Source organism: Oncorhynchus tshawytscha, linkage group LG23 (assembly GCF_018296145.1).
Source record: "Oncorhynchus tshawytscha isolate Ot180627B linkage group LG23, Otsh_v2.0, whole genome shotgun sequence".
Lineage (NCBI taxonomy): Eukaryota > Metazoa > Chordata > Actinopteri > Salmoniformes > Salmonidae > Oncorhynchus > Oncorhynchus tshawytscha.
The window spans coordinates 19362687-19374581 of NC_056451.1; the positions used below are offsets into that span (position 1 = coordinate 19362687).

Sequence of the window (11895 nt, forward strand, 5' to 3'; positions counted from 1 at the left end):
ACCTATTTAAAACCTTATAGAGCAGATCATCTATCTATATGATAAATTGTGACATTATAACATCACTAGCTAGTATCTCAAACGATTGTAATTTACCTGGCTTGAAAAGACGTTTGTGGTGATGTTGTGGTTTCACTTGACACTTGCTAGCTTCTGGCCAAGTTTTCCACAGCAGTTTTCTCTAAAACTATTGCGAGCAAGTAGTTAGTAGAAGAAGAGTGAATTAAGCTGCTATAACGAGAAGCCCCCTCTGTTGGCCTAAACAAGCACAACGCGATTGAGACGTCAACCCGTAGGCTCTGATGCCCGGACTTTCTTGCCAAGTAAAATATTTCACTTTGCGGTCTGTTTTTAACGCACTTTTAAAAACGGGGACGTCTGGTCACCCTACGATAGTAGCACTATGTCTGCAATTCTGGGTGTTCATAGCTATAGCTGAAGTTACTCACTAATTACTCTGCCCTTCTTTATATCCACACCAAAGATACTGATAACCATCCTCATCTGTGTCCATACTACTATGTATTCACTCAACCAACTGGCTAGATGGATACTTTAACCTAATCACCATTGAATTGTATTTAGTCTGTCTCAGATGACTCAGTGGATTTGGGTGGCAGTGCTAAGCGCTCCAGTGTTCTGGACAGCCTGGACAGAGCCTCTCAGAAACCACCACCAAAGAAGACATCAGCTGTCCCTGTGCCGTGGTAGCAGGAGGAGGAGGACAGCGAAGAGACACCTGGCAGAGGTAAGCGAAGCCAGGGATGTGTAGGTTGATGTGCTTCAGTTTAGTTAGGATTCTCTCTCTGTTTTTGTGTGTGTGTGTGTGTGTGTGTGTGTGTGTGTGTGTGTGTGTGTGTGTGTGTGTGTGTGTGCGCGCTTGTCATTTTGGTTCATTCTCAGTGTATGTGTCTTTGTGCTTGTGTGTTTCATGACATGCTGAAAGGTTATATCTTTAGAGGGACACTGTGACTCTGTGCTGATTTCCTATCTGCTCTGTTATTCCTGGAACATCTGTTGCATTTAATTTCAGCATCATAACATGTCCATCATAACCTGTTCCCTGCTGCTACTCCCCTGATATTTATGGTTTGACTCCTTTCATGAGTTCATCTTTGATTGGTTTACATCAGTCGGCTCTTCATGACGCATTTGTATATCAGTCTTGTTCTCTAGCTGTCTGCCCCCACCTTCTTCTCTCCTTTCTCTTCCATCTCCTCTTTCCTTCCACCTGTCCCCACAGCAGAGGCTGCCAAACACAGGTTCACTTAACCCAAAAAGCCCCAGCAACAGGCTGTGGTGAAAACTCAGGAGGATGAGAGTGAGAGCAGCCCAATGAAAAGCACCCTCAGGGTATAGGAATCACTACTGTAACCCCTAGTTCCTTAGGGCCACCCAATGGCACATTGTCTCCCCATCATTGGCGTAAGTACAGTGACATGCTGCCAACCTTCACTTTCTCTCATTAGTTTTAGTCCTGCCCTCTGCCCTCTCCTTTGCTATATTTGTGTTGTTGTTTTTTGCCTTAGATCTTCTCTTCCTCCAAGCTAACTCTTAAATATTTCTAGCTCACATTTAGTAGTTCTCTCCTTTTGCCCACCTAACCATGCATGTACTCTTTGAGGGTGTCCCTTTCCCTGGAATCCTTTTATTTGTGTGTACAGAACATGATTCCTTTCTCATCTTTATCTACCCTCTTATCTTCCTACTTCATGCTGCTCATTGGTTAGCTGTCACAGTGGAAGCCCCCACTAGGCCCACCCCCAAACCTCACAGCAAAGCTCTGGATAGGCTCAGTCAGCTGGACAAGATCCATGGAACCAATCAGGATGCTTCTTCTCACATTGCTGCGGGGCTGGAAAATAACAGCCCAGAACACGACTCCTCCCACTCTTCCAGGCAGTCACCCCTCCCACGAATGAGAGCAACCATAATGCATCAGGAGAGAGGAGTCCTGAGGGGAGTGCCTCTGTCCATGACACACCAGTGGACAGTCACGTTAGTGATAGTGACTCACAGGGTCTTGAAGATGGTAAAGTCGTAGTAGCTTGACGAGGGACAAATCCCCCAAACCATGGTAGACTAGTAGTTAGACTAGTATGGCATAATGCTAGTAGCTACAGACAGATCCAAACCTGATAGACTAGAAAGACTGTACAGTCGTAGCCAAACGTTTTGAGAATGACACAAATATTAATTTTCACAAAGTCTGCTGCCTCAGTTTTTATGATGGCAATTTGCATATACTCCAGAATGTTATTAAGAGTGATCAGCTGAATTGCAATTAATTGCAAAGTCCCTCTTTGCCATGCAAATTAACTGAATCCCCCAAAAATATTTCCACTGCATTTCAGCCCTGCCACAAAAGGACCAGCTGACATCATGTCAGTGATTCTCTCGTTAACACAGGTGTGAGTGTTGACAAGGACAAGGCTGGAGATCACTCTGTCATGCTGATTGAGTTCGAATAACAGAATGGAAGCTTCAAAATGAGGGTGTTGCTTGGAATCATTGTTCTTCCTCTGTCAATCATGGTTACCTGCAAGGAAACACGTGCCGTCATCATTGCTTTGCACAAAAAGGGTTTCACAGGCAAGGATATTGCTGCCAGTAAGATTGCACCTAAAACAACCATTTATCAGGTCATCAGGAACTTCAAGGAGAGCTGTTCAATTGTTGTAAAGAAGGCTTCAAGCGCCCAAGAAAGTCCAGCAAGCGCCAGGACTGTCTCCTAAAGTTGATTCAGCTGCGGGATCAGGGCACCACCAGTACAGATCTTGCTCAGGAATGGCAGCAGGCAGGTGTGAGTGCATCTGCATGCACAGGGAGGCAAAGACTTTTGGAGGATGGCCTGATGTCAAGAAGAGCAGCAAAGAAGCCACTTCTCTCCAGGAAAAACATCAGGGACAGACTGATATTCTGCAGAAGGTACAGGGATTGGACTACTGAGGACTGTAAAGGGTAAAGTCATTTTCTCTGATCAATCCTCTTTCCGATTGTTTGAGGCATCCGGAAAAAAGCTTGTCTGGAGAAGACAAGGTGAGCGCTACCATCAGTCCTGTGTCATGCCAACAGTAAACCATCCTGAGACCATTCATGTGTGGGGTTGCTTCTCAGCCAAGGGAGTGGTCTCACTCACAATTATGCCTAAGAACACAGCCATGAATAAAGAATGGTACCAACACATGCTCCGAGAGCAACTTCTCCCAACCATCCAGGAACAGTTTGGTGAAGAACAATGCCTTTTCCAGCATGATGGAGCACCTTGCTATAATGCAAAAGTGATAACTAAGTTGCTCGGGGAACAAAACATCAATATTTTGGGTCCATAGCCAGGAAAATCCCCAGACCTTAATCCCATTGAGAACTTGTGGTGAATCCTCAAGAGGCGGGTGGACAAACAAAAACCCACAAATTCTGACAAACTCCAAGCATTGATTATGCAAGAATGGGCTGCCATCAGTCAGAATGTGGCCCAGCATGCCAGGGCGGATTGCAGAGGTCTTGAAAAAGAAGGGTCAACACTGCAAATATTGACTCTTTGCATCAACTTCATGTAATTGTCAATAAAAGCCTTGCTTGTAATTATACTTCAGTATTCCCTAGTAACATTTGACAAAAATATCTATAGACACTGAAGCAGCAAACTTTGTGACACCAATATTCATTTTCATTCTCAAAACCTTTGGCCTTGACTGTAGTCTCGTGTTGCCACACTTCCCAGACCTGTATCCACATTACAAAGGTGGAAATCAAGGTTTTTATGACTGAAACCATGATGAACCATGATTTTAGCAAAACCTGGATTTAAAACATACTGTTAACTGTCTTTGTCTCCTTGTCATTTCATATTTATTTTTGTTTTCCTCTGCTAATGGAGTGGTGTAAATAAGCCGTGACCATAAAAGCATAGCATTGGAAAAAATAAATAACTTTCTGGACCTCAAGGGCAGTTGTTATGGTTACTTGTGCTAAATGTTCTTTCACCGCCAGACAGTTCAGTGTGTCAATGCGAGCTGTGATTCTGTGCTTCTAGCAAACTATCTTGCCCTTAGTTTTAGCACTTTATTTGGGCAAAACATTTTCACTAGTAAAATGACTCCCAACTGCTTTTACTAGTCCAACTCTGGAGAGGCTGATAGATCTTGTTTTGTTTTTACTGTGACCATTTCCCATTCTGTAAATGATCATTCAGTGCTGAAATAGAAAAGTTAGCCCTGTTTTGCCGTGGTGAGACTAACTTAGGTTAAAAAAAATCTACCTTTTTATCTTGACAGCTATTCATATTGCAAAGACCATTTGAATATTTATGAGGATATGGAGCTTTTCTACAGTACCCTCCCTCCAGTAGACTGACAGCAAGTGGTAGTGGAGCTGAGATCAATGTTAGCTCTACTGCTCTGTCTTCTCTCTTCTGTGTGCTGTTCCCCTCTTAAATGGACTGCATGGCCTTTGAGGGGCTCTGCAGGCCTGTATACCCCAGGAAGTCAATCTCTTGTGAATGATAAAACACAGAGCTAATGAGCTTCATTACCATAGTGGGGTTTCAAACACGGTCTGGAATATTGACAGCTTGGTGTCCGCATGGATGGACTCCTTTTTAGCTCTTTAAAAAAAATCTCATTACATCAAGTCCTGTGCTGAGCTGTCTGACCACAGTAAGGCCTATACAACAACCACAGGTCCTCTTTCGATTCAAGAAGTAGCCTGAAGCAAGAGCGATTTCTGTTTCCTGTAATTACCTGAATTGAACAGTCCAATATTTTTTTCTCCAGGATTGCTGAGATCTGAAAAGATGTTCCGTAAGTCTCTGAGAAGATCCCAGCCCATCCAGGAGGGGGAAGAGGAGCTGCAGCATCAGGGAGTCGAGGTGGGTTCAGAGGAGGAGGAGGAGGGGGCAGAGCCTGTCATCTTCAGCAGAGACCGTCTGGAGCCTGAGGGTGTCTGCTCTGGTGAGATGGATAGATACTCTATATGATGTCACCAGATCTAGCTCAATCCATTGCAAACCTAACATCAGGGTAGTGACATGAAAGCAGCTGTACGTGCCAGCTTTAAACTATTTTACTTTAAACTCTTTGAAAATAGCAATGGTTGAAACATGTCTGTCTGTGATTGTGTCTACCCAGACTCTGTGATGGCGTCCGGACCAGGTCAGAACGCTGCAGTGGGTCTTAGTCTGGGCATGGACAGCCTGGAGGAGGAAGAGGAGAAGGCCCACCTGGAGGGAGGTGCGTCCTCCACCATAGACTACTCCAGACTCAACAAAGATCTGGATTCCACCAGCGCCTCCACCACAGCTACCACCCTCAGGTATCTATGACACTCTTTGGAGCTCAGGGGAATGTTGTCTCTACACAATGGTCTCAGGTCGGTTTTGCGTTTCCACTTTCGAGTGGTTAAGGTTAGGACTTTGTGAAGACAAGCTGATCCTAGATCTGTAACTAGGGGCATCTTCATTCCGGAGCATGACCCTCCGAGTCACCCCAGGCCTAGTTGTAGCTGCCTTTTGAAGCCACTGCTGGGGTTGTCCCTAGGAGACCCTCAGTGTTGCAGACAGTGGCTGGGTAAGGTCATTACTATCACTCCCAGCGTGTGATCTGTGAATGACACTTGTTCTGCTGTTTCTCCAGGAAAGCAGAGGCGGCTGTGGCAGAGGTCGATCAGAGAGAGGAGGAGAAAGCTATGGAGTCTGACAGACTCTCCCCAGGTAGGACAGATGGTGCAATTATAGAATTAGGAATTCTAATATCATTTAATAGGATGTCTATGCTCACACTACTCCAGACCCTGCTTGGTTCAATAGGTTTTGTTTTCTTTCAAATATTTTGAAGTTGGGAGTGGTTTCCGCATTAGTTGACGATGCCTGTTGCAACTGAACCAACGGAAAGCTCAATCAATTGCCGTTAAGGTATTTAAAAGGAAACAAATCCTATTTGAACCCATGTCTGTTGTCATTTACAGTGGCACTCTGTTAGACAAGTACTTGCACATACCTCATCTGTATGATTGTAGCTCATCAGTGAATCTGTCATTCTGTCTGTGCCTGCTGCAGCCTCCAACCACTACAGCGAGGATGAGCACTTTGAAGATGAGGTCATTGAGGAGCAGAGAAATTGGGTGAGACTAGGTTTTATGCCAGTCTGGTTTGAAAATGTAGTTATTTAGTTCTAATAATGCTTTGTAAGGAAGTGATTTGAACCAGAGGTTTAAACCGAAAGTTGATTGTAATTGCGTCATGTAGAATTGCCACATGATGTTTTGTAAGCAGGAGTTGTTTGTGCTGCTCACGTGCTAAACACTCTGGGTTAAAAAAAAGCCACAGTTTATAAAGGCAATATGGCATTCAGCAGTTATCCCAGCTCTCTCAAGAGGTAGAGTGAGAAGAAGGGATATTTAATGGGGAGTGTGCCAAGTCTTGTCTGTGATTGGCTGAATATGTGGTGGGCGACTGACTGCATGGCTCTTTTGTTTTGCTCATCTCATTATGTTCTCTCTCTTTCTTTCAGAAGCCTAAAAGTCCTGCCATGCTCACCAAAGGTATTACAAACCAATATCCATTTTTCTTTTCTGGGTCAGAGTGGGTTTTTAATTCAGCACGAGTATGTGTTTTCAAGTTTTATTAGCCCTATGTTAGCCCAAGTTTTATTAGCCCTATGTTAGCCCAAGTTTGATTGGCCCTATGTTAGCCCAAATGTTATATTAGCCCTATGTTAGCCAAATGTTATATTAGCCCTATGTTAGCCCAAATGTTATATTAGCCCTATGTTAGCCCAAATGTTATATTAGCCCTATGTTAGCCCAAGATGTATCAAATCAAATCAAATTTTATTTGTCACATACACATGGTTAGCAGATGTTAATGCGAGTGTAGCGAAATGCTTGTGCTTCTAGTTCCGACAATGCAGTAATAACCAACAAGTAATCTAACTAACAATTCCAAAACTACTGTCTTATACACAGTGTAAGGGGATAAAGAATATGTACATAAAGATATATGAATGAGTGATGGTACAGAGCAGCATAGGCAAGATACAGTAGATGGTATCGAGTACAGTATATACATATGAGATGAGTATGTAAACAAAGTGGCATAGTTAAAGTGGCTAGTGATACATGTATTACATAAGGATGCAGTCGATGATATAGAGTACAGTATATACGTATGCATATGAGATGAATAATGTAGGGTAAGTAACATTATATAGGGTAGCATTGTTTAAAGTGGCTAGTGATATATTTACATCATTTCCCATCAATTCCCATTATTAAAGTGGCTGGAGTTGAGTCAGTGTCAGTGTCAGTGTGTTGGCAGCAGCCACTCAATGTTAGTGGTGGCTGTTTAACAGTCTGATGGCCTTGAGATAGAAGCTGTTTTTCAGTCTCTCGGTCCCAGCTTTGATGCACCTGTACTGACCTCGCCTTCTGGATGATAGCGGGGTGAACAGGCAGTGGCTCGGGTGGTTGATGTCCTTGATGATCTTTATGGCCTTCCTGTAACATCGGGTGGTGTAGGTGTCCTGGAGGGCAGGTAGTTTGCCCCCGGTGATGCGTTGTGCAGACCTCACTACCCTCTGGAGAGCCTTACGGTTGTGGGCGGAGCAGTTGCCGTACCAGGCGGTGATACAGCCCGCCAGGATGCTCTCGATTGTGCATCTGTAGAAGTTTGTGAGTGCTTTTGGTGACAAGCCGAATTTATTCAGCCTCCTGAGGTTGAAGAGGCGCTGCTGCGCCTTCTTCACGATGCTGTCTGTGTGAGTGGACCAATTCAGTTTGTCTGTGATGTGTATGCCGAGGAACTTAAAACTTGCTACCCTCTCCACTACTGTTCCATCGATGTGGATCGGGGGGTGTTCCCTCTGCTGTTTCCTGAAGTCCACAATCATCTCCTTAGTTTTGTTGACGTTGAGTGTGAGGTTATTTTCCTGACACCACACTCCGAGGGCCTTCACCTCCTCCCTGTAGGCCGTCTCGTCGTTGTTGGTAATCAAGCCTACCACTGTTGTGTCGTCCGCAAACTTGATGATTGAGTTGGAGGCGTGCGTGGCCACGCAGTCGTGGGTGAACAGGGAGTACAGGAGAGGGCTCAGAACGCACCCTTGTGGGGCCCCAGTGTTGAGGATCAGCGGGCTGGAGATGTTGTTGCCTACCCTCACCACCTAGGGGGCGGCCCGTCAGGAAGTCCAGTACCCAGTTGCACAGGGCGGGGTCGAGACCCAGGGTCTCGAGCTTGATGACGAGCTTGGAGGGTACTATGGTGTTGAATGCCGAGCTGTAGTCGATGAACAGCATTCTCACATAGGTATTCCTCTTGTCCAGATGGGTTAGGGCAGTGTGCAGTGTGGTTGAGATTGCATCGTCTGTGGACCTATTTGGGCGGTAAGCAAATTGGAGTCGGTCTAGGGTGTCAGGTAGGGTGGAGGTGATATGGTCCTTGACTAATCTCTCAAAGCACTTCATGATGACGGAAGTGAGTGCTACGGGGCGGTAGTCGTTTAGCTCAGTTACCTTAGCTTTCTTGGGAACAGGAACAATGGTGGCCCTCTTGAAGCATGTGGGAACAGCAGACTGGTATATGGATTGATTGAATATGTCCGTAAACACACCGGCCAGCTGGTCTGCGCATGCTCTGAGGGCGCGGCTGGGGATGCCGTCTGGGCCTGCAGCCTTGCGAGGGTTAACACGTTTAAATGTCTTACTCACCTCGGCTGCAGTGAAGGAGAGTCCGCATGATTTCGTTGCAGGCCGTGTCAGTGGCACTGTATTGTCCTCAAAGCGGGCAAAAAAGTTATTTAGTCTGCCTGGGAGCAAGACATCCTGGTCCGTGACTGGGCTGGATTTCTTCTTGTAGTCCGTGATTGAGTGTAGACCCTGCCACATGCCTCTTGTGTCTGAGCCGTTGAATTGAGATTCTACTTTGTCTCTGTACTGACGCTTAGCTTGTTTGATAGCCTTGCGGAGGGAATAGCTGCACTGTTTGTGTTCGGTCATGTTACCAGTCACCTTGCCCTGATTAAAAGCAGTGGTTCGCGCTTTCAGTTTCACGCGAATGCTGCCATCAATCCACGGTTTCTGGTTAGGGAATGTTTTAATCGTTGCTATGGGAACGACATCTTCAACGCACGTTCTAATGAACTCGCACACCGAATCAGCGTATTCGTCAATATTGTTATCTGACACAATACGAAACATCTCCCAGTCCACGTGATGGAAGCAGTCTTGGAGTGTGGAGTCAGCTTGGTCGGACCAGCGTTGGACAGACCTCAGCGTGGGAGCCTCTTGTTTTAGTTTCTGTCTGTAGGCAGGGATCAACAAAATGGAGTCGTTAGCCCTATGTTAGCCCAAGTTTTATTAGCCCTATGTTAGCCCAAGTTTTATTAGCCCTATGTTAGCCCAAGTTTTATTAGCCCTATGTTAGCCCAAGTTTTATTAGCCCTATGTTAGTCCAAGTTTTATTAGCCCTATGTTTACTTGCAGTTACCTTCTCAACAATGCAACAACAATAATAATATGGAAGAATACGAACCTAAAGTAAATGAATTAGTAGAGTAGAATTAACATTTTAGAATAAGTATAATACAGGAAGGCACAATATTGTACAATATTTACATGTGTTTTGGGGAAAGGGGGATTGAGAGGTCTTTAGTGTTTGTGTTATTGCTGCACGATATACGAAACTTCGGTACTCTTTCGACACTAGAACATAGAAAAGCATTTCAGTACTAGAATTCTTGTTACTATCGGTACTTCTGTCAAATGTGTGTCACGTCATCTACTGATAGATACTGACTTGATCCTCTTTCAATCAGCACAGCCGATGTTCCCTTGTAGCGTGAGAGTACTTTACCTGCTCCTCTTACTCATTGCTAGCCTGTCCTGAGGAATCGCTGCACAGAAGTTAACATTTAATATTCACATGCTTTGTTGCATTATTTAACTGTTAATTACTGTTAGCAAAACAATGTCTATTACAGGCTAGAACACTTTACAATGCAAGAAGATACCGTTTGTAGGCTAACTTGTCTTGCTAGCTTTACAGCTGAAGCTAACATCAATTCACTACCCTAGTACCTTGTTTGTGATATGAAGATATTGCTGGCTTCAAAGCTGGTTCTCCCCAAAAACGTTATTAATTCACGTCGTCTCTCCCACCTCACGTCTCTCTCAGTCAAGATCATTTTTGCTCGAGCCTTATGGACAGCCCCTTGGGTCTTTGCATGTCGAAAAGATACACGTAAAAAATTTTGACATGCAAAGAAACAAATGCCGTTCCATAGAGCCTCGAACTGTGTGTGAGAGACATGGATCTTACCTCTTTGGGCTGAGATCCCGCTAACGGGATCGATTTGACAACAGCTAGTGAAAGTGCAGGGCGCCAAAATCAAAACAACAGAAATCCCATAATTAAAATTCCTCAAACATACAAGAATTTTACACCATTTTAAACCATACACTTCTTGTTAATCCCACCACAGTGTCCGATTTAAAAAAGGCTTTACAGCGAAAGCAAACCAAAGGATTATGTTAGGTCAGAGCCAAGTCACAGCCATTTTTCCAGCCAAAGAGAGGAATCACAAAAAGCAGAAATATAGATCAAATTAATCACTAACCTTTGATGATCTTCATCAGATGACACTCATAGGAGTTCATGTTACACAATACATGTATGTTTTGTTCGATAAAGTTCATATTTATATAAAAAAATCTCAGTTTACATTGGCGCGTTACGTTCAGTCATTCCAAAACATCCGGTGATTTTGCAGAGAGCCACATCAATTTACAGAAATACTCATAATAAACATTAATAAAAGATACAACTATTATGCACGGAATTATAGATACACTTCTCCTTAATACAACCTCTGTGTCAGAAACAACCCAAACAGATATCCGCCATGTTGTGTAGTCAACAGAAGTCAGAAATAGCATTATAAATATTAACTTACCATTGATGATCTTCATCACAATGCACCCCCAGGAATCCCAGTTCCACAATAAATGTTTGTTTTGTTCAATAATGTCCATCATTTATGTCCAAATACCTCCTTTTGTTAGCGTGTTCAGTTCACAAATACAAATTCATGACACGCGATCACTAGGAGCAGACGAAAAGTCAAAAGGTTCTGTTACAGTCCATAGAAACATGTCAAACGATGTACAGAATCAATCTTCAGGATGTTTTTAACATAAATGTTCAATAATGTTCCAACCGGAGAACTCCTTTGTCTGTAGAAATGCAATGGAACAGAGCTCGCTCTCACGTGAACGAACATGGCCAGCTAATGTGATAAACAGTGGTGAGAACTCACCTACTGTTCGTGTGTATGTATGTGCGTAGGATATCTACTGTTTGTGTGGAAGTATGTAAGTAGGGAGCAAGTTAAAATTTTGTATTATGGACTTCAGAACGTTCTCGTGAATAAAATGTACGAACCTTTAGCATAAGCTGAGTCTTTGCCTAATTAGTATTAAACCCAGGTTCTTACAAACCTCTGGGATTGGTCATTGGGATTGAAAATTCTCGTGACACTATCGTGATGGTATCGAGTATTGTTATACTAAACCTTGTATCGTGACAACACGTGTGTGTGTTGTGTACACAGTATGTACTGTATATACATTGTCTCTGGTTCCTCTAACAGTACCCCTGTTTCACAGGCATGTGATATATCCTGATGAATCGTTTCCTGCTTTTATGACACCATTTTCTATTCATACAGTATTGAAACTGACCTACCCCTAAAATCAATATTTTATTTGTCCTGATCACATCATTTCCTGGTGTAAGTGTCCCTCCATGATTCTCTGGACTCAACCGTTGAGCTCCTGCCCCCTGGAGCGGACAGTGACACCAGAGAGGAACTAGGGAGCGGAGGAGTCCATAGACGGCACTAG

The 11895-nt window shown here is 43.9% G+C and overlaps 1 protein-coding gene across 1 annotated transcript; it reads left to right on the top strand.

Annotated features, from left to right (window-relative positions):
* Positions 1 to 442: 442 nt before the first annotated feature.
* Positions 443 to 11895, top strand: LOC121840596 (centrosomal protein of 162 kDa-like). The gene is made up of 7 exons (XM_042304833.1): positions 443 to 748; positions 4776 to 4952; positions 5130 to 5313; positions 5634 to 5710; positions 6056 to 6120; positions 6510 to 6540; positions 11789 to 11895. Exons 2-7 carry the CDS (start codon positions 4796 to 4798, stop codon positions 11893 to 11895), a joined length of 621 nt encoding a protein of 206 aa, XP_042160767.1. The 5' UTR covers positions 443 to 748; positions 4776 to 4795.

Bases quoted from the DNA above. Each gene is read 5' to 3' on its own strand.
- LOC121840596 (XM_042304833.1), top strand. From the start codon at position 4,796: ATGTTCCGTAAGTCTCTGAGAAGATCCCAGCCCATCCAGGAGGGGGAA. The intron at 6,121-6,509 runs GTGAGACTAGGT...TCTTTCTTTCAG, and splicing joins TTGAGGAGCAGAGAAATTGG to AAGCCTAAAAGTCCTGCCAT. The intron at 6,541-11,788 runs GTATTACAAACC...TCCTGGTGTAAG, and splicing joins TCCTGCCATGCTCACCAAAG to TGTCCCTCCATGATTCTCTG.